This window comes from Zalophus californianus, chromosome 15 (genome assembly GCF_009762305.2).
Source record: "Zalophus californianus isolate mZalCal1 chromosome 15, mZalCal1.pri.v2, whole genome shotgun sequence".
In the NCBI taxonomy this organism is placed as follows: domain Eukaryota; kingdom Metazoa; phylum Chordata; class Mammalia; order Carnivora; family Otariidae; genus Zalophus; species Zalophus californianus.
In genome coordinates, this window is record NC_045609.1 from 88,493,314 (window position 1) to 88,520,381 (window position 27,068).

Consider the following 27,068-nt stretch of genomic DNA (forward strand, 5'->3'; position numbering starts at 1 on the left):
TCCTGCCCCCTCTCTCCCCTCTCCGCTCCCCCACCCCCAACCGCGAGCCTCTGAGCCTCTGCAGCCGCCACCCCCAACGAAGACTGCGGCAGCCCCGCCCCTGGGCGGCGGGGGAGGGACCCGAGGGCCCCCGCGGAGAGTCCACGACGCACCCAGAGCCCTCCTAGCAGTGGACCACGGCCCTAGATCTCCGGGGGCCCAGGTGGCAGCACACCAGTCAGCAGCCTGCGGGGGCGTCGCTCAGGACACCGGCCACACAAGGGGCCCCGCCTCAAACGGTGCCCGCCGCGCACAGGCCGAGCGGCCTGCAGAAGGCAGCCAACGTCCCCGAGGGACAGAGGCCCCAAGAGCGCGCAGCCCCAAGTCGTGCCCCAGCGCCCGCCAAAGTGAGCAGGGCCTTGCGAGTGCCAGGACCCCCGGTCCTCCCAGGCACCGGGTCCCCCGCTCGGGTGACACTGCGGCAGGCGCGCGGGCGGCACGCCGAGGGCGGGGCCGCGGGGGGGCGGGCGCGTTGCCATGGCGGCCGGGCGCGCGTAGCCGGAGCCGGAGCCCAAACCGGAGCCCGAGCCTGAGCGGCGCGCGGAGCGGGAGCCCGAGCCGGAGCGGGAGCCCGAGCCGGAGCCGAGCCCGAGCCCGAGCCGGAGCCCGAGCGGCGCGCGGAGCCGGGCGCAGGGCCCGCGGGAAGGCCGAGGCCCGGCGGGCGCGGCGGGCAGGGGCGCCGGCCGGAGCGCGAGGCCCCCGGCGCCGGCCAGTCCGAGGCGCCGCCGGCGCGCCCGCAGGATGCAGGCCGTGGACACGGCCACCGCGGATTCGTACGAGGAGGACGACAAGGACCTGGCGGGCTACGACTTCCAGCCGCTCCCCACTCTGCCGGAGGATGAGGTGAGCCCCGGCGCCCGCGGGGGGTCCTGCCTTCCCCCACCTTATAGGGAGCGTCCAGGGGAAGATGCCCCCCCCCCCAGGCGTCCTGCCCCTGGCCCAGGTCTTGGCAGCCGCTCTCAGCAACCCCCCACCGTCCTTCAGCAACTTCGCTCAGAGAGGACAGGCCCCCTAGAATGCCACATGGGACAGCAGTGGATGGGTGGTCACTGAAGAGGTTGGTGCCCTGCGGCGTGGGGGGCTGGGGGGCTCCTGACTATAAATGTTGGGTGGATGAGTGTGGTTTGGGGCCTCGTGAGCGGGAGGAGGGGAAGGAGGCGGGTCGCTGTTTTCCTCCTTGCCAGTACCCGAGGTCAGCCGGAGGCGCCAGCCAGCAGAGCCCAATCTGGCCAGCACGTTCAGGGGCTGGGGTGGAGGTCTGGGAAGCCCCCCCGAACAGAGGGCTGCTTCCTGCACACAGAGGACAACAGGGGCCTTCACTCAGGATCCTGAGTCCTGAGGCATCCCCTACCCAAGGCTCAGAGGGACCAGCAGTCTCCATCACATGGAGCTTCTGGTCATTCAGTGGACAGGTGCCCACAGAACCAATTTGCCTGTAACTCTGGCTTCCCTAGCACACCCCACAGGCTGTGGCTTGGGGTCAAATGAACAAGTCAGGTCCCTCCATGGTGATAGGTGACCCCCAGAGGATGCAGCCACTCCCAGGAAAACCCAAAGCTATGGGGTCTGGGTGGATGAAGAACCTTCCAAGCGTCCAGCAGGCAAATGCCCCAGTCTCCGGGCTTCTGTGCTCACAGCTGAGGAATGCTGGCATCATGCAGCCATTCATGGGATGGGCTGTAACCAACATGGTGCTGATGAAGACCCTCCGATACCCACCTGGGCAAGGCTGGTGGCCAAGAGTTAGGCACGGCCACCATCCCCCTGGAGTATGTCAGGGGGTTCATAGGGGCCACAGCTGCAGTCGCCAGGGTCTTCCACCTCTGCCCCCCCCCCCCGGTTTTGGGGGAGAGCTGGCTATAAGGACAGAGTTCATGCTGTGGAAGTACCATCTTGGGCAGCAGAGTCTGCCATAGGAAGCCAGGGGCTGGCCAGCCAAGAGCCACTGAGGCTGTACCTGAGGACTGGTGTTGCCTCCCCCCGCCCCCGCCCCACCACCGCCATGGTGGCCTCGATTTGGTGAGAGGCAAGGCTGCAGAGAGGAGAAGCAAGAGAATGAATAAGGCTTTGGGCATCTCCATGGCTTTGATGGAAAATGAAAGAGCACACCCAGCTCACATCCATCAGAGTATGCCCCCAGAGGACACATTTCAGCGTATCCGTTAGAAGACTCACCTCCAAAATCACCATCCAAAGCAGACATAGAACGTGGTTCTTCATACAGAACCTTGTGTCAGCCACCCCACACTTTGAGGGCCTCCTTTGTGCCCCGTGCAAAGTCAGTGGCTGGTGCCAAATAAACAGAACAGCAGGGCCGGGACTCAGACCCAAAGCTGGATCCCTGCCCATGGTCTACACTCCTGTGTGCACTGGCGCCTTCTCTGGGTGGGGTTCCCCCATGCCCCTCTGGGTCGGAGCAACCCCCCAGCTGTGCACAGTGCACAGGGCTGGGGGTTTCCATCGTCCCATGACCAAGGCCTCCAGGGGAAGTGGGATGCCACTGCATTAGTAGTGTCCACTGGGAAAGCGCAGATGGGCCCTTCGTACTTCTCCACCTTTTCTGGGAGACAGAGACACTGTCTTTGGGTATATGCTCCCATAAAACAGGAAGCCTGTCCAGGCTTGAGCCTTGGAGCCAGACCGATGTCCTGGACCTGCAAACACCCCTGGTCCAGACTTTATGCTTCCTGCACACACTCAGTTGGCGTTGAAGGTTTTAAATCTCCATCAGAGACACGTGACTGTGTCTGCTACAGCATTATAGAGTCAGGTTGCCTCTGAAAAGCCATCCTGTGTTAGATGAGGGGGGAGCCAGGCTGCATCATCAGCCAGGATGGGCCATGCTGATGCAACCCCTGGAGAGAGCCAGGCCGGAGAAGACACAGGGCAGCTCCCGCCGAGGGACAGCGGGTGCCAGACCCAGGACATGGACAGTGGAGTTCACAGTTTGACAGCTGATCATAACAACAGCCTGTACAGCAAGGTCAAGGCACAGGACCCTATCCGCCCTGCCCAGGAGCCCCTTGGAATGTTTCTCTGGTTGTAACCCTGGAGAAAATCCAGGTGGCCAATAAACATGAAAAATGCTCAACGTCATTATCATCAAGGAATGCAGAAGACACCCACCGTGAGGGCCTCTCCACAAGTGCCAGTTGGCAAGAATAAAAACTGGGCAGTGGCCGAGTCGGCAGGGCCTGGCGTGGCACCGGACACCCCCTTGCCGGAGTGAGTGTGCCTGGAACAACCTCTCTGGAAAGCAGCTTGGCATCTGATAGTGACGTGGAAGATGGCCGCTCCCTGTGTCCCAGCAGCTTCACCCTGGGTGCGTGCCCCGAGAAGTCTCTTAGCCGGAAACCCCCCGGGGCAGGTGGTGAGTGGGCCCCAGGTCCTGGAGGTTGTCACCCAGCCCAGGCTCTGGCTTCCTGCAGGTGATGAGGCTGCCCTGGTACCAGCAAAGGACATGGATGAGGGATCAGGAATAGCAGTGACTGCAGGAGGGCTGGATGCCGGGCCTTCCGGAGGCCAGTGGTGCCACCCAAGGACAGGGGCAGGCTTGGAGATGAAGACGGTGCAACCGGTTTGGGCCTGGGGGCAGTGTGTCTCCTGGTCCCTAGACTCTCCTGAGTTTTAAGGAGGCTTCTCATCCCTTTCACATTCAGAGAGCACCTCCCCGGCATTTGTGGACTGGGTGCTGGGCTGGACCCAGGGATTTGTGAGGTGGGTGGGGTCCGTGTTGCCGCCGAGAGTAGCCCACGGCTCAGGGGTGCCCTGTGAGGAAGCAGATACTCCCACTGAGCCCTGCTGGGTCCATGTGAGGCTGCTACCCAAACAGCACTGAGCCGCAGACAACTGGGAAGCCAAGGAGAGCTTCGTGGTGGGCGATAGTTATGAGTTGGAGGGGGGCACTTTAGGGCCGGGGGGAAGACCCCCAACAGGGTACTCTGCAGAGCCTCCCGGGCCTGGGGGTCTGGCGGGTTGGAGGAACCTGCCGGCAGGCCTGGAGATTGTCGACAACTGTTCTCAGCAGTAATCTGGGTTTCAGGTTGGCAGTTCCTGTTAGAATGCTCCAAGGTTGAAAACATTAATATCTAAGAGTACATTTGAAATCTGCAAGAGCAATCCATGGGTCCCCGTGGGTCCCCGTGTAACCCTGGCTCACACACTGTCTCTGAAGGAGGGCAGCGGGGTGTCTTCAAGGCACAGAATCTCCTGGATGGGCACCTTTTGCCATAACTGGACGAGGGTCCTCCGGTGGGAAGCCAGCCCTGCCCTCTGAGACCCAGAGACTGGCTGATGAGGGGCTGCCCTGGGGAGCCGCCCGCTCTGAGGGGTGCCCTTCCTCCCAGCCCGCGCAGGGTAGAGCTTGCGCCTGCAGGATCCCTATGGAAGGACAGCTCCTTCCTGTCCTGCAAGGACCATGACTTAGGTGACCCTCACCCTCAGGCGTACCCCACATCCCACCCAGGCAGCGCCTTTCCGGGGAACGGAGAGCGGTGGGGCCCCAGGGCCCCGCACAGAAGGCTAGGTCGGTACTCGGGAGGTAGAACCACCAGGGGCTGCCCAGCAGTGACAAGGTCAGGCCGCGTTGGCAGTGGCAGGGACAGCTGCCGTGTGGGAAGTCATGATGCCTCCGGCCTGCCAGTGGGCCCTCACGGGTGCTGGGCGTGTGGGTGACCCAGAGGTGGGGCTACAGACAGGCGTCAGTGGGCGCTGGGGCCGGCTTTACTATTCATAGCATGTTACCTCCTTCTGAAATGTCTGCCTCAGCCTGTGATGCTCTTGTCCATCCTGCGCAGACCCTGTGGTGTCCCCGGGCCATGCAGGGCCGACCTGGCAGCAAGGCTCAGAGCCCCGGCCTCCTGGAGATGAGCACCAACATGCAGGATGCCCACGTGGCTCCCGTCTGTTGGGGTGGCCCAGGGGGGTGGGGGTGTCCCTGGGATTCTGGATATGCCCTCATGGCTCCAGTCTGTCGGGGTGTCCCCTGGGATTCTGGTGGAGATGGACTGAGGAAGTCTGAGCAGCAGGTACAGGCTTCCCAGTCTCTCATCCTTGTTCCTGCTGGTCCACTAGCCAAGTCTCGTCCCGTCCGCCCTCCTTGGGCCACGGCTTCAGGCAAGGGAGGGTCATTCCTCCAGCCAGGGTGAACTGGAAGGGTGGGTATCAGGTCGCAGAGGACAGGTGACCATGGGGTCCATGGTTCAGGGTCCCCCAGCACTTGGTGAGACTCCCCCCAACCTTGGTGTGCCAGGAGAGCCAGCAGCAAACCTCAGCTCTGTCCTGGAACCATGCCAGCTGAATCCTGCCTTCCCGGCAGAACAGCTGGGTTTCAGAGGGGCTGAGAGCGTCTTGTCCGTGAACTGGGGCTGCAGCCATGCGCCGGAAGCAATGACTCAGGACCCACAGATTCGCTCTATGAAGTCATGCAGACAGTCCCCCCCATTTAGATGCTCCCACCATGAATAGGCACTGGGGCTCCCCCACACAGGGCATCTTCCACTGGACAGGGCGGTGGGGAGGGGCCTTGAACAGGAAGCCATGCCCTGTGAGATGCCCTGTGGGCACCCCTGGCCTGGGCTCCCTTCTCTTGGGGAACTCCCACAGAGGGGCAGCAGGTGCCAGACCCAGGTCATGGACAGAGAGTTCACAGGTGGACGGCTGATCATAACCACAGACAACCTCCAGGACCTGGGGCCACAGCTGCGTGAGCGGGCGCATGCGGCCGGGGGAGGCGGCCACCAGCAGGGCGTCAACAAGGCCCCTGCAGTGGAAGCTGGCTCAGACTCACAGTGTGGGCTAGCTTTCTTTTCCTAAATAGCACAAAACCACAGGGTCTCTGGGTTGTTTATTACCATGTGCCTGTGTGCGCGTGTGTGCACGTGTGTGTGCATGCACGCGCTGCCAAGACACGCCCCTTTAATGGGCCCCACAGGCACGTCCTGGGGAGTCCCAGGGTGGTGCACAGCAGCCCCTAGATTGAGCCAAATCAGAAAGACCTTTTATCGGTGACCCTCGGGAACACGGCAGGGAGATGGGGACATTGAGATTTCCGGGTTTGCTAGCCCCCTCCACACCCCAGTCTAATCCGCTTTACACTCTCATTCTCCTTTTAAAACTCCCAGACCACCTACCTTCCCCACAGGGGTGCACATATTTCTGGAAGCTGGTTGGCAGCCCTCTGCTCTTGCATCTGCATGAACCCCATGGCCCCTTCTTCCTGAAACAGCTTTCAAAGGGCTGTGCTTCCCTCATCCATCTACCCCACAGAAAGAGCTAGAAGGGCCTGGGGGTGATGTGCAGGTCCAGTCCCGGGGTCCCCCTCCCAATACCCCACCCTGCTGAGCCCAGAGGCTTAGCAAGATGCCCACGGGAGCCACTCCCTGATTTATTTTCTCTCTCTCTCTCTCTCTCTTTCCTTCCTTCCTTCCGCTCCTTGTCCCCTTCGCCTGCAGGTGGGTAACCCTTGCAATGCAGGTGGGGTAAATTCGAGGGCAGGAGCTAGGAGACTTTTCATGACCAGACAACTTGGCTGCACTCGGAGAACAGTCCTGTGTGCTGGGAGGGGTGGGGCGGCTGAGGCTGGAGACAGGAGGGAGCTCAGTCTTCTGCACCATCTCCCCTGCTCCCCCTGCTCCCCAACCCCTCTCCTGACCCCACCTGCATGCTCCCTCCAGGCTCCGGCTCCCCCCGTGCGGGCCTGTGGAGCACGGACACATGGGCACAGAGAGGTGACTAGGGCGTCGAACAGCAGGCCAGCTTAGGGGCTGGAGATCCAAGGTGTCTGATGTGTGAGAATGTGTGTGTGCACAAACTCAGGCACATGTGTGCATGAGCGTATGGGCGTATATGTGTGAATACACGTGGGAGTGTGTATGAGTCAGTATGGGGGTGTGTGTGAGTGTGGGATTGCACAACTGTGCATTTAAGTGAAAGTGTGGGTAGTGAGTGTGTGCATGTGTGTGGGTTGTGTGGCTCGACCACGGAGGGTGCATGAACCCGTTGTACCAGTGTGTGTGGAGTGTGGACATGTGTGAGTTCAGGCCTCCGTGACCGTGTGAGAGTCATGTGTGTGAGTACACGTGTGTGCCAGGATGTGTGCATGCACAGGGGAGGTGTGTGCACGCACGATGATGCACCAGGGTGTGGGTGTCAGGTGCATGTGTGCGTGTTGGTGACACGGTCACCACAGAGCTTGGTCAGATCCCAAGGGGGAGCCCAGCACGGGGAGGTCTGGGATCTGGCTGTGCAGGAGGGACCAGTGACTTTGGGTCCTCTGTGTGCACTGCCCGGAGCTCAGGTCTGGGCCGCGGCTCTGCCATCATGTCCGGCGTTACCGTGTGTCACGTGGTCCCGTGGTACGCTCACACCACATTTGCTCTGTTGCGGGCACCACGGTGCTTCTGTACATACTGACTCATCTCCACCAGTGCCTACACCTTGCTCATCTGTGTATGACCTAAAAAAGTGAAGGCCGTCAGCATGCCCACCGAGCCACGTGTGTGAGCTGGGGGGGTTGGGGTGCGGGGAACCCGGCTGGACCCCGGGGGGTGTGGGAGGCCGTGATTTCTGGGACAAAGAACCAGGTCCCGGCCCCCGGGGCCAACACCTGCTCCTAATAGCACGCTGGTCATTCTGCCAAATGCTCTGTGGCTTCTGGCATCCAGGGGACTGTGGGGCGGGTGACTTGCTGGGTGGTTTTTTTAAAGCCTTGCCCACAACCCCGTTTCTGACGTAAAGTGAAACACCGCCGCGCGTTGTCTGCTTCCCTTGAGTCAGTTTCGACGCCATGGCACCAGGCCTTTCCCGGGGAGGAAGGCCTGCTGTGGCCCGGGTCTGTCCCCACACCTGCTTCAGCTGTGGCCTGTCTTGGCAGGAGAACGTGTCCCTGGCCGACATCCTGTCGCTGCGGGACAGTGGCCTCAGCGAGCAGGAGGCGTGGGCCGTGTGCCTGGAGTGCAGCCTGTCCATGAGGAGCGTCGCCCACGCGGCCATCTTCCAGACCCTGTGCATCACGCCGGACACTCTGGCGTTCAACACCAGCGGGAACGTGTGCTTCATGGAGCAGCTCAGCGGTGAGCCTGGGGCGGCGGCAGGGGTGGCAAAAGGTGCCTTTGGGTCGAAGGTGGACACAGGGTCCCGCCCCAGGCCGCCCGATCGCAGCGGCTGCCCTGGTGGGATCTCCAGCCCCAAGAACTGCTGAGGGAGAAGGAGGTGGGAGGCTCCCGCAGGCTGTGTCACGGCTCCTGCAGGGGGCCCGCGTGGGGCCCGCCAGCCCTGGAGCCGCCGGCCCGCAGTGAATGGTTGTGGGCCGTGAGGCCGAGGGCGTGGTGGCCAGCGCAGGAGGCCTCCGCTGCCTGCCCAGCCTCCAGGGTTCCCGCAGCCCCTCCCCTGCTCCAGGGAGGGCCAGAGACGGCCCGACTTTCCCCAACCTGTGCCTTCAGTCCCCTTCTCTGGGAGGCCGGGAAAACCCTTCTCCTTCCTCCTTGGACGGCTCCCCCGGGCTTCCCGTGAAGAACGAGGTCTTCCTGTTCAAGCACTGTTTCCTCTGACCCGGTCCCCCGGGGACGCCGGGACGGAAGGGGGTGGGGGCGGGAAGGGGACCCTGGGGAGTGGGAGGCCACGGCTCCTGCCCGCCTGGCCGGCGGGCTTCCTCCTCTCCTTTGGGCCTCGTGCACGTGTGATCAGAGGCCTTCTCTTTTCCTTCCCCAGATGACCCCGAGGGCGCCTTTGTGCCCCCCGAGTTCGATGTGACCGGGAACACCTTCGAGGTGGGTGGCAGCAGGCGGGGGCACCCACGTGCAGGGCACAGGCTGGGCTCGGGGGCCTGCCTTCGGGGCACCCCCACCTTTGTCAGACTCAGGGTCCCCGGCGGCACCGTCAGCTCCAGTGGCCGCTTGGTGTGTGGACGCGTGCTTGTCGTTATAGTTGTCGAGTATGTTTCCCGAGTGTGAACGTCACTGTATTTTACATGTTAGAAGGGCCCGAAGTTGCTGGTGGTGGCTGGTGGGGAAGCGCAGCGTCTCCGAGGGCAAGAGTGGGGCGGCGGGGTGGCAGCACCCGGCGGAGACACGTGGCCTGTGGGCGATAGCCCAAGGCAGCCACGCTACCTTGCTCTGGGCTCAGGTCACCAGCCCCCGGGCACCCCTGTGTGCATGCCAGGGAGCGTGGCTGGGGGGCACCAAGAATGGGCTGGAGGACCCCGCCCGGCCCGCCTCTCCCCTGAGCGCCGCGCTGGGCTCCCCCGGATCGCCGTTCACAGCTCCCACCTCCGTGGAGCCTGCAATCTGAGATGGGCGGAGAAAAATCAATCGTTAACGAGTAATTACAAATTCAAAAATTTCAGGGAAAACCTATTAGCTTAGTGACATTAGGTTAAATTTTAACCCCAAAATAAGAGTTTGGGGATTGGCTCCCCCTCTGCTCTATTTTACTTTACCTTAAACTAGCATGCAGCCCCTTGCCCTGAGAGGCCCTCGTCCACGCTCCGGTGGCAGGCAGGACCACAGGGCCCTGGGTCACTGGTGGATCGGGTCTCTCTGATTCCCTAGAGTTCGGGGGCCAGAACCAGAGCCCGGGTGGTCTTTGGCTTGGGGCAGCTCCCAGCCCTGGTCCGTGCACAGACTTCCTTAGTTTACCTGCATGTTTAGCACCAGAACTGACGTGAAACTAAAGCCCTGGAATAACGAACATCCTCCCAGTGCCGCCCGCCTCCGTGCCACCGGGCTGTTCCTAAAAGCAGTGTTGTTTGGTGTGTGTTGGTTTTCACATCTGAAGAAGAGTGTCCCTACACGTTATCTTCTGGAACTTTCTCTTACGTGTTTCTGGACGATGCGCCTGAACCCAGTAGGAGGTCACGTGTAGCCCAAGGCTCATGGGAGCATTGGTGCCACCCTGCACACCCTTGGTGGATCTGGGCAGGAGCTCCTCCCGGGTGTGGACCCGGCCATGGGACAGCCACACAGCGGGACAGGCGGTGTTCCACGGTCTCCAACGGTGGCTGCACCAGAGCGCGGTCCTGCCAGCAGGTGCCACAGACCCCCAGCTCCACGTGGCTGAGAAGGCCCGTTTTCCATGCAGTTGTTATGCTTTTCTTCATATATTTCCACCCATTTTGTCAGGATGGCAATGTCTCCTCTGCCATGTGTCTTCACGCTGTCCGTAAGACAGCGAGCGGTTCTCAGGACCCTTCACTCTCCTGAAAATGAGTAGTCAGAGAGCTGTCCGTGGTGCAGGTTACGCCTACCAGTGTGTTATAGATTAAACTGAGACACCTGCGAAATGCTTACCTATGAGTTCATTTAAAAGCAATAATAAGCTGTTGCATGTTAACACACACAACATATTTTTATGAAAAATAACAGTATTTTCCCCAAAAACACAGTGAAAAGAGTAGGGCTGTTTCAAGTATCTGTCCGCCCTTTAATGTGGGGCTCCATGGAAGCCAGCTGGTTTTCAAGGCAGCTCCGCCCTTGGTGAGGTCCCCGTTGGGGTGTCCCTGGGGCAGAGCCTCTGGAAGGTCCGGGGTCCACTCGGCTGGAATGAGAGCGTTGCTCTGGCGTGCTGAGGGTCAGGAGGGCCACTCAAGGGCCTCCTACGAGGGAGGAGGTCTCTCCAGTTTAACGGAGTCAAGTTTATTCATGTTTTCTTAGTATTTTTTGTGCCTTAAGAGACCTTCCCAACTCCAAAGTCTAATGGAGGTTTGCTGATATCTTCTACTAGGAATTTAAAAATTTTGTTCTTCACATTCAAACTGCTTAAAGATGACTTTCCTCGGTAGTGTGAGGTAAGGACTGGGTTTCCTCCCTTTCCGCGTGGATACCCGTTCCCACGGATGCTGGCCCCAGGCGCACACACAGCAGGCCCAACAGCAGGGCGGCCCTGTCCTCTCGGGGAGGACGCCCGCTCCTGTCCTTCCTCAGAAGTGTTCTCACCCTTCTTGGCCCTCGGTTCTTACACATAAGCGTTAGAATGAGTTATCCAGTTCCATGAAAAGCTGTTGGCATTTTGACTAGAATGGCACTGAATCCATCGATCCCTTTGAGGAGGAGGCAATCTTTATAATATAGGGTCTTCTGCATAAACCCTTTTACCTCCTCACTTAGTCAACACCTCAGTAACATTGAGTACTGTTTACTGTAGGGGGGATACCCTTTATTAGTTGATTCTCAGGAATTTGGTATTTTCTGCTTACATTCTAACTTGGAGGTCATCTTTGTGATTGCATTTTTCTGCTTGTTTGTTGCTGGTCTACAGAACACAATTCACTTTAATATCTTAATCTTCTGTCCAGCCATAGTGCTGAATTCTTTTGTTATTTCCCATAACTTACAGGTTATTTAGTTTTTCTATCTAACTGACCAGATCACCAGCCCGGGCGAAGGTTTTGCGTCACATTTCCATTCCTTGTCTTGCTGTGTGTCACAAAGCCGCTCACGTCACCAGCCGCGAGGTGTGGCCAACGCACCTCCTGCTTGGGGACATGGGCTCTGAAAGCAATGTTTCTCTCCTCGCCCTCAGCTAGGACGGTATTTGCTACACAAGGCCCTCTGAGCCAGTCATCGTGCTCTACCGTGAACGTACCTTGGGTTTTATGAAAGTGCTTCTGCATCCTTTGAAATGACCATTAAGATGTTTAAGATTTACGTACTTACTTTCTAATGTTAATTCAGTCCTTCTTGCTTAGAAAACCTAAAGTGGCCAGGTGTCTTATCTTTTTAATACACTGTCACGTTCGATCTACAGATGACTACCTTGGCGTTTTGTGCTGTTTCTGACCATGTCAGGGGCAGGACCATCCCAGGCTGTGCGGGCGCCCCTTCCTCTGCCCGTGAGAGTTTATGTAACAACGGGGTGCTCCATGCCCAAGGTCCGGTCACACTTACTCATCAGAACACCTGTCTCCTTGGAGGGAAATCTTTTCTTTGCTGCTCAAGTTTTAATAGTTACAGGATTAATCTGTTTTGTATTTCTCATTGAAAGCTCTCTGGTAAACTATATATTTCTGAAGTTTATCCATTTTTACTTTTTTTTTCAGTTGTTGGCAGTTGGTTGCGGTGTCCCTTGTTGGTCACGGCACTGTCTGTGGGACATCAGAGGACTTAAATTCTCTTTCCTTCACTTGTCAGTCTCACCAGTGGGTATTTATTTGGTTAGTTTTTTCAAAGACCCCACTTCGTACCACATGATCTTTCCTGATGTGTCTTTGTTTTCTTTTCCCACTGATTCTGCTGGTACTTTTCATTTTCTTTTCCTTGTTTTGAGTGTGGCAAGCGTTCCTTCTCTACTGTTCTACTGTGAATCGGAGCCTCAGCTTCCCTGTCTTCATTCTTTCTTCCTTTGTAACGTGAACATTTATATCCAAGGCCATGAATTTCCCTCGAAACACGGGTTTTGCTGCGCCCTGTGAGTTTCGCCATGTAGCAATTTGTAGTTCCCTCTTCCTCTAAGTATTTCTTTTATTCCCACTGGGGTTTCTTCTTAGCCTGAGTTGTTTAGCAACAAGAATGGGTTGAGTTTTTCCTGACTTTTTAATGAGATCTGATACACATACCAAGACACACACATGTCACAAGCATGCAGCTAGACAAGCTTTCACAGACTGAGCACCCCTAATCCAGCATCCAGATCAGGAAGCAGAGCATGTCAGCACCCTGCAGGGCACGGGGCCAGGCACGGCCATGACGGGGTCCACACTCCAGCCCGTCCACAGCAGCAGATGGGGGCTCCCAAGTCTTTAATTCTTCACATCTCTGGAATTGTCCTACGATAAAGTCTTGTTTTCTGAGTTGCCTTAATTCCCAGTGGGTGATAGGTGATTTTCTCTGGTTTTCCACCCACAGAGCAAGCAAGTCCTTCTTACCTGACGCACGAGAAGGGCCTGCCGGTGTGCACTGCCGCCTTGGGCCCAGTGTTTGCATGCACCCCCATCGGGCCTGTGATTCCAGGGTCTCTGTTCTGCTCTTGGATGAGCTTCATTCCAGTGTCTGGTCCAGGGGCTGTGAGGACCCCCCGAAGTGCTGCATAGTGGAGACTACAGGAATAGTTGCACATGTCACGTGGACTTATGTCTCCTCAGGTGCCCTTTCCTGCCTGCAACCTGGAGCCACAACCCCTTGCCCATGAGGACCACAGTGGCAAATGCGCCTTCTTGGTGCCACTCCCAGCAGGGTCAGCCCCTGCTGCTGTCGACCAGGCCACCTCCGGCCCCAACCTCTGGGTCTCTGGACAGTGGCAAGGGTGCAGCATGTTGGGTCGTGCTTGTTGGCCATGTCGAGACTGAGCCCACACCCTTGCCCACTGTCCCCCCTACCGAGGGGGCAGAGATAGGGAGCAGTTTTCCTGAGCCCTCTAGTCCTCACACAGAATTTCCCCTTGTGACCCTGCCCCACCACCCCACCCACTGTTGGGATGATGTCTCAGCTCCCCAAATCCCCAGATGCATGGAAGCTGGCCCTCCTGGGACCATCCCCTGCACATCCCAACCCTTGCCCAGGAAACCCCAGAGATGGGCTAGTTTCCAAAAGCTAAAACTATGACCATGGCCAGCATTCAAGCCCTGCCCCAAGCAAACCCCAGACCCTCACAGGACTCTTCTCTGAACCTGGTCACCATGAGCATGTTCAGGCTCCAGTGGAGCCCAGCCAGGATGACCTCGACACCCACCACCCACCATTACTGTCCATTGTCACTTGTCCACAGACATGTGTGTCAGGCCTCACAGTAAACAGAGCAGATGGGCTCCTGCCTCATGGGGATCATGGTCTTCACAGGGGACAGACTTGGGATGTGGGCAGTGGACTGGGTCCTGAGAGAGGAGAATGGGGCCTTTCAAGGAGATGACAGGGTCCTCATTCAGCTCAAAATTCCCTGGAGGCCATTCTGAGAAAGTGATGTTCAGGTTAGAACCTAAAGTGTGAGTAGGGTTCACCAAATCAAGACCAGGCAGGACTTCCCAAGACATCCCAAGGGAATGTGCAAAGGCCTTGAGTGGCAAAGGTGCTGATACATCATGGCTAGCACACCATGAACGATATCATCCAACAACCAATGAGAAGTATATTTGTTGAGTTACTGTCAAACTAAAAGATGGAATGATGGATGTGTGGGTAGATGGATGGATGGATGGATGGAAGGATGTGTGGGTGGGTGGGTGGGTAGTTGCTTGGATGGATGCATGGATAGATGGATGGATGTGTGGGTGGGTGGGTGGGTCCATGGATGTGTGAGTGGGTAGATAGATGGATGACTAGATAGTCCGGTGATTGGGTAGATGGGTGCCATTGTTCCTGGAGGGAAATAAAAGGTGGTAGAGGGCAGAAGCAGATACCCTGACCTTGCTGGTATAGAGCCCAGTTTTTATTCCCAGGACTGTGATTGGGGGATAGGGCAGTGCTCACTGCAGACTCGCAGCTCATAGTCCTAACTGGAGCCCTACAGGTGGTGGCTCATAAGGTTTGCCTTTCCTTCCACCCCAAGCATCAGCAGCCAGCAGGATCCCTAAAACAAGGCATCTGCCCTGAGTCCATGCAGCAGCTTGACTTAAGTTTGGCCTCTTCAGGAAGCCGTGGATATTGGCTGTGTGGGGACCCAGGCAGGGGACCTGGGGTGTGATTGGCATGGTCAGTGTGAGAAGGGAGGGCAGGCTGCCCTCCACATGGAGACCAGGGCTGGGGGTTCCAGTGTCTTCTGTGAGAGGTGGGGTAGTGTCCCAGGGACCCAGCTTTGGGCATGGAGAGAGTGGATGGGTTCAGGGGTCACCAGTGCGGCTCAACCATGTTTGTGGCCCACCAACACTGAGTGGTGTGTGAGGTCGGGTGGCAGGATTGCCTTGTCTGTGGATGACAAGCTTGTGGGCCTGAAATCTAAGAGAGAGACTTCAGAGGCCAGCTGAAAACAAGATATATCCCCCAAAAAAGTAGCTTCTTTTTGTGTTGGTAATTACTTGTTAGAGATGAAATGGAAAATGTTTCATTTATAATAGCAATAACTATAGAAAGTCTGGAGTAAATATAGCAGGAGGGCTAGAAATGTAAAGTGAACCACTTTTCTAAAGATGAGAAAACAAGATGCAAGAAGATGAGGAGACAGACCCGTCCCTGCACCTGAGCGTCACCCCACCTCTTCAGAGACGTAACTGACCTATCACATGGTGTGAGTTTGTGCACAAACTAATGATTGGATACGTTTGTGTTTTGCAGGATGATTCCCACTTCTAGTAGTGTCAGTTAACACCTCCATCGGGCAATCGCTATTTCTTTTGGTTGTGAGAACACTTAGGATCTCCTCTCTTAACAACCTCGAAGTATGTAATACATCGTCGCTAACCGTGTCACTGAGTCACACATTAGATGCCAGAAGCTCACTCATTTCATGACTGCAGCCCTGGGTCCTTCCTCCAGCATCTCCCTGTCTCCTCCACCCCCAGCCCTTGGCAACCTCCACTCCACAGTCTCCGAGCATTCAGCTTTTTTAGATTCCATGCAGAAGTAGTATCATACGGTATTTGTCTTTCTCTGTCAGACTTGTTTCACGCAGCATAATGCCCTCAAGGGCCCTCCTTTCTTGTGGCTGAATCGTACTCCATGGTATCTCTAGACCGCATTTCTTTACGGCATCATCCAAAGACAGACACTTAGGCTGCTTCCACATCTCGGCTTTCGTAAATAATGCTGCAGTGAACACGGGAGCGCACATATCTCTTTGAGATCCTGATTTTATTTCCTTTGGATATGTACCCAGAAGTGGAATTCCTGGATAATATGGTAATTCTATTTTTTATTTTTAAGATCCTCCGTGCTGTTTTCCAGAGTGGCTGCACCAGGTTGCATTCCCACCGACAGTGGAGGAGGGTTCCCGTTGCTCCACATCCTCACCATTATCTCATATTCTCACTTATTATCTCTTGTCTTTTTGATAACAGCCACTGACAGGTGTGAGGTGACATCTCATTGTGGTTTTGATTTGTATTTCCTTGATGATGAGTGATGCTGAGCATCTTTTCCTGTGTCTGGTTGGCCATCTGGATGTCTTCTTTGGGAAAATGTCTGTTCAGTTCCTCTGCGCATTTTTTAATCAGATCGTTTCTTTGCTCTTGAGTTGTAGGAGTTCCTTATATATTTTGGATATTAACTCCCTTTGAGACAGATGGTTTACAAATATTTTCTCCCGTTCTATAAGTTGCCTTTTCATTGTGTTGACTGTCTCCTCTGCTGTGCAGAGTTTGGCAGTTGATGTCATTCCCACTTACTTGTTTTTTCTTTTGTTGCTTGTGCTTTTGGTGTCACATCCAAAATATCACTGCTAATGTCTTAGAGCTTTTTCCTATGTTTTCTTCTAGGAGAGTTATGGTTTGGGGTCTTATGTTAAGTCTTTTGTCCATTTTGAGTTAATTTTTGTAAGTGGTGTAAGATAGTCCAATTTCATTCTTTTCCAGTTTTCCCAACACCATTTATTGAAGAGACTGTCCTTTCCTCATTGAGTATCACTGGCTCCTTTGTCAAATATTGGTTGATTGTATAGACATTAGTTTATTTCTGGGCTCTCAATTCTGTTCCGTTGGTCTATGTGTCTGTTTTTATTCTAGTACCATCTCTTCACATTATTATAGCTTTGTAATAGTTTGAAATCAGGATGTGTGGTGCCTCCAGCTTTGTTCTTCTTTCTCAGGATTGCTTTGGCTATTTAGGGGTCTTTTGTGGTTCCATATGAATTTTAGGATTGTTCTCTCTATTCCTGTGAAAAATGCCACAGGAATTTTGATAGGGATTGCATTCAATCTAGAGGTGACTTTGGGTGGTATGGACATTGTAACAACACTAATTCTTTTTTTTTAATAATTTTTTATTGTTATGTTAATCACCATACATTACATCATTAGTTTTTGATGTAGTGTTCCATGATTCATTCTTTGTGCATAACCCCCAGTGCTCCACGCAGAACGTGCCCTCTTTAATACCCATCACCAGGCTAACCCATCCCCCCACCCTCCTCCCCTCTAGAACCCTCAGTTTGTTTTTCAGAGTCCATCGTCTCTCATGGTTCGTCTCCCCCTCTGACTTACTCCCCTTCATTCTTCCCCTCCTGCTATCTTCTTTTTTTTTTTTAACATATATTGCATGATTTGTTGCAGAAGTACAGATCTGTGATTCAACAGTCTTGCACAATTCACAGCACTCACCATAGCACATACCCTCCCCAATGTCTGTCACCCAGCCACCCCATCCCTCCCACCCCCCACCACTCCAGCAACCCTCAGCTTGTTTCCTGAGATGAAGAATTCCTCATATCAGTGAGGTCATATGATACATGTCTTTCTCTGATTGACTTATTTCACTCAGCATAACACCCTCCAGTTCCATTCACGTCGTTGCAAATGGCAAGATCTCATTCCTTTTGATGGCTGCATAATATTCCATTGTGTATATATACCACCTCTTCTTTACCCATTCATCTGTCGATGGACATCTTGGCTCTTTCCACAGTTTGGCTATTGTGGACATTGCTGCTATAAACATTGGGGTGCACGTACCCCTTCGGATCCCTACATTTGTATCTTTGGGGTAAATACCCAGTAGTGCAATTGCTGGATCGTATGGTAGCTCTATTTTCAACTGTTTGAGGAACCTCCATACTGTTTTCCAGAGGGGTTGCACCAGCTTGCATTCCCACCAACAGTGTAGGAGGGCTCCCCTTTCTCCACATCCCCGCCAACATCTGTCGTTCCCTGACTTGTGAATTTTAGCCATTCTGACGGGTGTGAGGTGGTATCTCATTGAGGTTTCGATTTGGATTTCCCTGATGCCGAGCGATGTTGAGCACTTTTTCATGTGTCTGTTGGCCATTTGGATGTCTTCTTTGGAAAAATGTCTACAACACTAATTCTTCCAGTCCATGAGCACAGGATATCTTCCCATGTATTTGTGTCTTCCTTAATTTCTTTCACCAGAGTCTTAAACTTTTCAATGTACAAAACTTCACTTCCTTGGTTACATTTATTCCTAATTATATTTTTTGTTTTTGATACTATTGTAAATGGGATTGTTTTCTTTACTTATTTTTCCTATATTTCATTGTTAGGGTACAGAGAGATAGCTGACTTCTTCATATTGCCCTTATGTCCTGCAACTTTACTGAATTTATTGATTGGTTCTAACAGAGTTTTGGTAGAGTCATTAGGATTTTCTATATGTAAGACCATATTTTCTGCAGATAGAGACAATTTTACTTCTTCCCTTCTGATGTGGATGTATTTTATTTCTTTTTCTTGCTTGATTGCTCTGGCTGGGACTTTCAGTGCTGTGTTGGATAGGAGAGGGGACAGTGGGCACCCCTGTCTCGTTCTGATCTTAGAGGAAAAGTTCTCACCTGGTCACCATTGAGTGTTATGTTGGCTGGAGGCTTGTCATATGTGGCCTTTGTTATGTTGAGATGTATTCCTTCTATACCCAATCTCTTGAGAGTTTTTATCATGAAAGATGTTGAATTTTGTCCAAAGCTTTTTCTGCATCTCTTGAGATGATTATATGATTTTTGTCCTTCATTCTACTAATGTAGTCATCACGTTGACTGATTTGCTGTTGTTGGATCACCCTTGCATCCCAGGGATAAATCCCACTTGACCATGGTGTATGATCCTTTTGATGTGATGTTAAATTCAGTTTGCTAATGTTTTATTGAGAACTTTTACATCTGTGATCGTCAGGGATATTGCTCTATAGTTTTCTTTTGGTTCCTTACCTAACTTTGGTATCAGGGTAATGCTAGGCTCACTAAATGAGTTCGCAAATGTTCCCTCCTCTTCAATTTTCTGGAAAGATTTAAGAAGGATTAGTATAAATTCTTTAAATGTTTGGTAGAATTCACTAGAGAAACCATCTGGTCCTCGGCTTTTCTTTGTTGCGAGGTCTTTGATTACTGATTCAATCTCCTTTCTATTCATGGTCTGTTCAGATTTTCTACTTCTTCATGATTCAGTCTTGATAGGTTGTATGTTTCTAGGAATTTACCCATTTTTTTCTAGGTTATCCAATTTGTTGGTGTGCAATTATCCTTATTAGTCTCTTAAGATCCTGTGTATTTCTGTGGTGTTACTTGTAATGTCTCCTCTTTCACGTCTGAGTCTATTAATTTGAGTCCTTTTTTCATGGCTAGTCCAGCAGTAGGGTCCACAGCCAGGACAGAAGTCTGTCTGCCTGTTACCTGACACACAGGTGGGCGAGACTCCCACCAGGTCCCTTGACATGAGGCACTGGCTCCCACAGCCCCCACGGAGGTGCTCTTGGCTGTGGGTGGAGGTTGAATTGCTGTTGAGGGTCAGGTTCCGGGGGCATCCTGTTGGCCCATCTTGGTGACTTCCTAAGTATTTTATTTTGTAAGAAGTTGATCCTTCCCAAATTCTGCAGTGTCAATGCAATTACAATAAAATTGCAACCATTTTTGGTTTGTTTTGTGAATGGGAATGAGAGAACTTATATTTGTTTTTTAAAACCTGATAAATGTGAAAATGATCCAACTTTTGAGGGAAAAAAAGGGACAACTTGTCCTTGGGATATGAAAATACACTCTGACGCTACTATAATTAAAATAGCACAGTCTGGACAGGACAGACACATGGGCCAGCATTAGAGGAGGCGAGGCCAGCTGGAACCCAGGGTCCCAGGGGAGCCAGCAGGATGGGCAGCAGCAGAGAGTGGAACCTTTTCTAAATGCTGCTGGGGGTTGCTCTCCACTACGAGGGAAACAAACCCAGATCCCTACAGATTGCCAGCATGCTGACAAATTTCAAATGGATTAGAGCTGGCTGTGTAAAAATTATAAAAATATTGGAGGAAACAAAAGCAAGCTGTTTTTATCATCTTGGGGTAGGGGAGTTCCTCCTAAAAGGAGCTAAAGAAAAAAATGTCTGATTTCACAAAGTAAACATGAGAATTTTTGAATGTCAAAAGATGCATGAACTACGTCAAAAGCTAAGTGACAAATGGAAAGAACATATGTGTGGCACACAGACCGGCAGTCAGATCCTCAGTATGCCAGGGGTGCACCCCAAACAGGAAAGAGCGTGGTGATGTTGCAAAGCCCATGAATGGGCATAAAGAGGAAAAGTTAGAACCGTGAATAGCAATGAACAGATGCTCAGTCTCATTCATAATTAGAGAAATGCAGACTTAAAAAGAGAAGACTGCCCTTCAGAGACACGGCCGCCATCACAGGTGGGGATCCTAGCATCTGCACACCCTGGGTCAGGGCTGGGGTGAGCCGGAAGCCAGCGGGGAGGGCACTGGTCAGTGCAGAAAGGCCAGTGCAGACCTCCCACCCACAAGCATGGGGCCCCTGCCTTAGTGTCAGCACAGTCACTGTGCTGGGGGAGGCACTGCCTTGGCTGCCCCAGCACAGACTGTCAAGAGCAGGGGTCCCCAAAAACACGTGTTCCTGGCCAGAGGAGCAGAGACCGTGTGGGGAGAAGCCGTGCTCCAGGGCACTGACAGTCTTTTGGGTGCCACAGGCTCACATCTACTCTCTGGGGGCCACGCTAAAGGCAGCCCTTGAGTACGTGACTGAGCCCGAGCCGGAGCCCAGGCTGAGCCAAGACCTGGAGGCGCTGCTGAGCCAGATGCAGGCAGAAGACCCTAGGGACCGGCCTGACCTCGAGGTACAAAGTCACCCCCAAGGCGAAGACCTGAGACCCTCCCCACAGCCCCAGTGCCCCGGGCGCGCGCGCGCGCGCACACACACACGCACACACACACACGCACACGCGCACAGGACCCTCCTGCCCAACAGCTCTCCCCTCGGTCCCATGGGCTCTTCTTCACCTGGGATTTGGTGGCATTGCATTTTGCTTAAATAAGAACTTGACCTTTCATTATACATTGTTATGATGAAGAGGTTTGGCTTATAATTCTCATGGACTGAACAGAATCGCCTGGTTTTCTGTAATTGCAGGATACATTGCTTTTTTATGCCAGAAAATAGACATGGAGGGGGGTGGGCTCTCAGAGGGCAGGGCTTCCTCCGTGGTGAGCTTTCCCATCTGAGCTGCTCACACGTGTGTCTACAGAGCATCATAGCATTGTGTGAAGAGAAGATGCTCTTCACGTCCTCCTGCCGTCTGTGCCGGAGCCTCTCGGCCATCGGGAGGAGGGTGCTCTCCATTGAGTCCTTTGGAGCATTTCAAGGTAAGCACGTGCACACATGTGTGCTTGCACACATGCATGCACACACAGATAGTCACACACACATATACACATGTATGCACGTACCCACTCACGTGTGCATGTGAATGTACACAAATTTTAGCACAGATCAGACACACACATGTTCACGCCATTGTACTCACTGTGTAAACACCCACACTCACATGCACACGTGTGCAAACAGATCACGTGTGCCCCCACAGGCACGCATGTGTTTATACTAACTTGCTCATAGTCACAGAAGCATACATGAAAATGCAAGGTCATACACACCTACTTGTACACATGCACACTCATCACATGCATGCACACTTGTGCACAAACATAGCACTGTCCTGCACATACAAACCCATTTTGCAGCCATGCACAGACTGACACATTCACCCTCACTCTCAGTCACCTTGCACACACTTTGCAGACACCTGGGCCACTGCGGGGTGTTGGGAAGTGAGAAGTCTTAGACCTCTGGTCTCTGTCCGGGTCTGTGAGCAGGTCGGTGCATGGATATGGGGACACTGTGCAGTTCATTTCTGTTTGCTGACACCACGTGGTGTCTGGCAGGCCCATTCTTTCTCTGCCGGAGAAGCTGTTGCTGAAGCATCTGGGATTTTCCCGGCTCGCGTGGGACTCTGGCGTGGCCTCAGGTCACATTTTGAGCAAATGTCAGCATCTGCTCTGCACTGTGCCTGCAGCAAGGAGCCCGGAGGGCCCTCAGGGGCGGCCCGCATGAGCCTCTTATGGCAGCAGGGCCCGCCGGCACACCACCCCGGGGACCACAGGCCTGAGGCTCGGCTCCCGCCGTGCAGCAGAGAGCGATCACCGCAGGAGGGGCTGCAGGCCACAAGGAGGGGCCTCCACGGAGACCACAGACACCTGTGTGCGAGATTGTGCGCCAGGACGTGGCGGGAGGGACAGCCAGACTCAGTGTCTTCCTTCGGGGACATCATCTGTGTACTTGTACTAGAAAGCAAAGGCTCTTTGGACAAGCTGCTTGGATGACCTTAGGAAGACTCCGAGGGGGCCCGTGCAGGCTGTGGAGGGGGCCCAGGAGCCTTTGGAGCCTCAATAGTTAGAATCAGCCGGGTTATGCGATAAAGGAGGCAGATGAAGATGGTTCTGGGCTGACACCGGGGGGAGGAGAAGGGGACCGAGGAGTGCAGGAGAGGTGCCCACATCCCCTCTGGTGACGGGTGGGGTTGCTAGGGATGCCCACCCCGGGCTCAGTTCCCTGGCCACTGCCCCTGCAGCAATCACCTTGCTTTTGCCCAGATGTCACCGAGAGCGGCTGGAGCGGGAGACCTACTGCAGGAAGCACAGGGCCCAGGAAACAGCCCGGGGGCCACGCCGCGGACCCAGAGGGCCTGCCCCAGCACCCTGCCCGTGAAGCCCATGGCAGCCCGGAGCAGCCTGCTACCCTGTCCTCCAAGCCCCTGCTGTCAGCCCCTGTGAGAAATGGAGAGCGGCTGGCCAGCCTCATCCTGGACACCCAGCGCCCCCTGGGTGACCTGGAGAGGAGCCGCCTGAGGAAGGTGCAGACGTTCCCCAGGCTCCTGCCCGATGGCGCTGAGGCCGGCACCCTCTGCCTGACGCTGACCCCCACCAAAAACCAGCCACCCAAATCTGAAGTCTTCCCTCCAGACCCCAGGAAGGCCTTTCTAGATGGGAAAAATGGCCTTTCCAGCTACAAGTCACAGCCCAAGTCCAGACTGTGGCCAGAGCGGGAGCCCGAGCTCCAGCAGGGAGGACCTGGAGACACCAGCCGAAGCGGGGACAGGGTATCTGGGGCACTGGGCTGGAGCCCTGTGGAGGAAAGCGCCCCATCTCTCTCCGAGGACCCCAGAGATGCAGGCCCAGAGCCTGGGACTTCCAGTGCTGATGAGGGGACTCCCGACAGAGCTGGGGAGCCGGCTAGCACAGCAGGAGAGCAGGTGGGTGATTGCAGTTTCCATCCCACGTGGCCAGGAAGGGGCCCTGCACACGCACACACAGTCCTGTCTGTGGTCTCACACGCAGTGCTGGTGGTTTACCGCAAGGAAGGGAGTCTCAGCCTTCACTCCTACTCAGTAATTGACAAGTTTTAAGCAAGCTGCCTGTTTCTGAAAGAAGCTGTGAGTACAGCTGCGGCCCCAGGTGTGGCCCCAGGCCAGAGCCTCTCCTGCAGCCTCCCTGGAGGTGGGGCATCCCAGAGAGCACCTCCACACACCCAGGTCTCTCCTGGCCTCACCGGCATGTAGCACCCCACGCATTCACTGAAGGAGGCACACCCCTGCTTCGGGGTTAATGTTCTTGCCAAACGATGCTGCGTGCAGGGAGCAGTCTTCCCAGGGGGAGGCCCGGCAGCCCCAGGCCAGCAGGGTTACCTCTGCGGCTCTGTTCCCCAGCCATCGTGCTCAGGGGCTGCAAGCGTCTTCTTCTGCTGATGATTTTAAAGGTCAGGAACTGGGGCACCTTAGTGGCACAGTTGGTTGAGCATCTGATTCTTGATCTGAGCTCAGGTCTTGGTCTCAAGGTCGTCAGTTCAGTCTCCGCATTGGGCTTCACGCTGGACGTGATGCCTGCTCCAACCTGAGCAGGGAGCCTGACGCGGGGCTCGATCTCATGACCCTGGGATCGTGACCTGAGCCGAAATCAGGAGTCGGACGCTTGACCGACTGCACCACCCAGACATCCTAAAACTCTAATTACTTTAAAACAAATGTCTATCCTGAAGAGCCCAGTGCACACACATGTGTCTCCACCTCAGCTCACATGGTCTCCACTGGCCTCCTGGATCCATACTGGCTTGTGCGTAGAGAGGTCCCAGCCACTGAGGCAGGAAAACCTCACACACCCCAGCCCTGGACTGGGCTCACCTTCCCATACCCAACAGCCTCACAACAGCCCACTTTCCAGATGGGTAAACTGAGGCATGGAGTGGCTGTGCACTGTTGGAGGGTGGGCAGCCACTGAGGGGCAGAGCTGACCTGGAGCCCAGCTACTTAACCACCAGGCTCCCCTGCCCCAGAGGCCTCATGGGACCAGGGCCCACCCAGAGCCCCCCCCACCCCAGGCACAGCCTGTTGGGGATCAGGTCCCCCAGGCCTCTGCTGCAGAGCATGTCCTGGTTTCAAAGCAGGCTGCTCCAACCCCACATGTAGCAGGAGGCTTGGGGACGGCTGGATCATGGGCCTCCAGCCAGGCTTGCTGCACCCCAGGCGTGAGGGGGGTCAAGGTGGAGACAGTGCCTTGGGAACCTTCCCTAAAGCATGCACTTGTATTCCCACGTGTGATGGCTGTGGTCCTAGCTCTTCCCGTGGCCTTTAAGTAGAGAACTACCTTCCAGCGGAGCGCGTTTTTTGACTCTGGGAAAGTTCTGTGTGTGGCGGTGAGGGTGAGGTAGAGTAAAATACACATCACATAAAATGAGCCCTCCCCCACCAAGCACCCAGCTCAGCGGCGTCCAGCACATTCCCCGTGTTGTGCAGCCAGCCCCACCCTCCAGCCCCGCGACTCTCATCCTCCCAGACGGAAGCTCGGTCCCCATCCCCTCCCCCGCCCTGGCGCCCACCGTCTCGTCTCCGTCTCTGACGGTGCCGCCCCGGGGACCTCACGAAGGTGGGGCACGCGGTGCTGGTCCTTCCGTGTCTGGCTTCTCTCACTCAGCATCAGGCCCTCGGGCTCAGCCCAGAGGCAGGTCGCCCGATCATATGGTGATTCTCTGTTGAATTCCTGAAGAGCCTCCATGCTGCTATCCCCACATTTCTGCCAGGTGCACTGGGTTCTGGTTCCTTCCCGCCCCCCCCAGCCCGTCGTGGCCACGTGAGGACTTTGCCAGCCCACATCCGCAGGAGTGTGCTGTGCGGGAGGCACATCCCACCCTTATTTGAAGTGGTTCCCGCCCTGTCACCTTCCCAGTGGGCTGGGCTGAGCTGACCCCAGGGACCATTCTCACTAGGATGTGACTTCTGCCTCCAGGGCGTCTCCCTGCAGGAGCTCCTGTACCAGCTGGGCCGGCCCTTCAAGGAGTATGAGCTCTGGGCTCTGTCCCACGCGTGTCTCACTGCTCTGCGCGCTCACAGCGAGCACCCAGGTGATGCTTTGTCCTGAAGTTCCATGTTCAGCCTGCCCCCCCCCCCACCGTGTGTTCCAGGGCCAGGACCAACAGCCTCACGTGGCCTCCATCAGGCGCATGTGGGCCACGGGGACAGCCTGGGGCCAGGTGGCTGGGTCCCCACTGTGAGCGCCTGTGCCCTGGAGGTGTCTGCTCTGGTCTCAGGACCACAAGGGTCTGGGGGCAGCAGTGAGGGCAGGTGTTTGGAATGTGGGCCTTGAGGCAGACAACCCTGCTGTAGAGTGAAGTGGGAGCTGTGTGGATGGCCCACATCCCCTCAACAGGGATGACATCGTACCCAGGGAGGCAAAAGTGGCCGGGGGAGGATGGGATTTTGGATACTGCCCTGGTTTGCAGCTCCCTGGACAGCGTGACAGGCCCACAGCCCCTTGATGTGAGCACGTCCTGGGGAGGACGATGAGGAGACATGCTGCCATCTGACTGCCCCCACATGCCTCTGGGGTGCAGCCTCCTCTGGGACCCCTCAGAGGGGCAGCTCTCGCTGCTGGGCCGTGACCTCCATGCCCCTTCCTCTTCCTTCATCTCCTTTCCATTTCCAGCGTGTTGTGTGTCGCAGAGGGCCCCCCCCCCGCCCTGTCCACCTGGCACTGCGCCAGGGCCTCTGAGAAGGAGAAGGCGCCGACTGGCCCCTGGCCCCTGGGCTTTGCTCCCTGGGGGTCTGTGGGCTGAGGGGAGGGGCTGCCCAACGCTGTAATTCCTGGGAGAAGAGGGTACCCCAGCGAGTCCCACTGCCCTGACCCTCATCTTCCTTTGCAGCCTACCTGTGCCTGGACTCTGTGCTGGTGGCCGAGGACGGGGCCGTGCTCTTCAGCCCACCCCCTGCCAATGGTGCGTACATGGAGTCACCCTTAGGAGCTGTGCTCCAGCACGGACACCCAAGGCTGAAAAGAGAACTCAGAACTTGGGCTTTTCTCTCTTAGGCACTTACGACACATTTTTTCTGGCTCCTGAGGTTGCAGAGCAAGAACTGGTGACTGAGAAGGTAACTGGCCCTCCCCATCCCTTCCTGCAGCTTCCTGCCCCCACATCCCCAGTGGGGCCCCCGCTTCTGCCCCGAGAGCCTGGGAGTGGGGAGAGAGGCAGAGTACCCTCCAGCAGAGCAGTGGTCACATCCAGAGCCCTGGCTCTCCTGGCCTGGGCAGCAACCCCCTAGCAGGTGCCTCCCCAGGAGGTGGCAGGGGCTTGGCTCTGGTGGTATCATCCCAGGATGGGTGGGACTTCTGCATGGACAGCTCTGGGCACACATGCCGGCTTGGGAGAGCCCAGGGCTAAACTTTCAAGAATATTTACAAGGCACTTGTTAAACACAGCCATTATTAAAAATTAAATTGTACAAACTTCTGGGGTGCCTAGCTGCCTCAGTCAGAGCGTGCAACTCTTGATCTCAGGGTCATGAGTTCAAGCCCCACACTGGGCATAGAGCTTACTTTAAAAAATAATAATAAAATAAAATAAAATTGCATGAACTTAAAATTAGGTAAATGATATTCAAAACCGAGGTAGAACTCCACTTCCCTACTTGCCCAATGTACATCTAGAAACCCCACATCCCTAACACAAGAATGAGAAGTCTGAGAGGTAGAGAGCAGAAGGCAGCCTGGCCGGGGCCTCAGGCCGAGGAAAGCACAGTAGCGAGGGCCCTGCTTCCTCCCTCTGCCTCAAAAATGGGGACACAGGAGCCACACTGTCAAGCCAGAAGACGTGGTAAGGGAAGCGGTGGGCCCACC

The 27,068-nt window shown here is 55.2% G+C and overlaps 1 protein-coding gene across 4 annotated transcripts in view; it reads left to right on the plus strand.

Moving 5' to 3' along the window:
- Positions 1–761: 761 nt before the first annotated feature.
- Positions 762–27,068, plus strand: part of KNDC1 (kinase non-catalytic C-lobe domain containing 1) — a 63,419-nt gene continuing 37,112 nt past the window's right edge. For 3 of the 4 annotated variants that reach the window (XM_027596979.2, XM_027596981.2, XM_027596982.2), the window contains exons 1-9: positions 762–882; positions 7,913–8,111; positions 8,749–8,807; positions 20,540–20,686; positions 21,095–21,212; positions 22,500–23,158; positions 25,185–25,299; positions 26,098–26,169; positions 26,262–26,323. In XM_027596979.2, the coding sequence (XP_027452780.2) occupies positions 781–882; positions 7,913–8,111; positions 8,749–8,807; positions 20,540–20,686; positions 21,095–21,212; positions 22,500–23,158; positions 25,185–25,299; positions 26,098–26,169; positions 26,262–26,323 (1,533 nt within the window). In that variant the 5' untranslated portion in view covers positions 762–780. Of the gene's footprint in view, positions 883–3,298; positions 3,362–7,912; positions 8,112–8,748; positions 8,808–20,539; positions 20,687–21,094; positions 21,213–22,499; positions 23,159–25,184; positions 25,300–26,097; positions 26,170–26,261; positions 26,324–27,068 lie in introns of those variants that run through there. The other variant, XM_027596980.2, reaches the window with a different exon arrangement.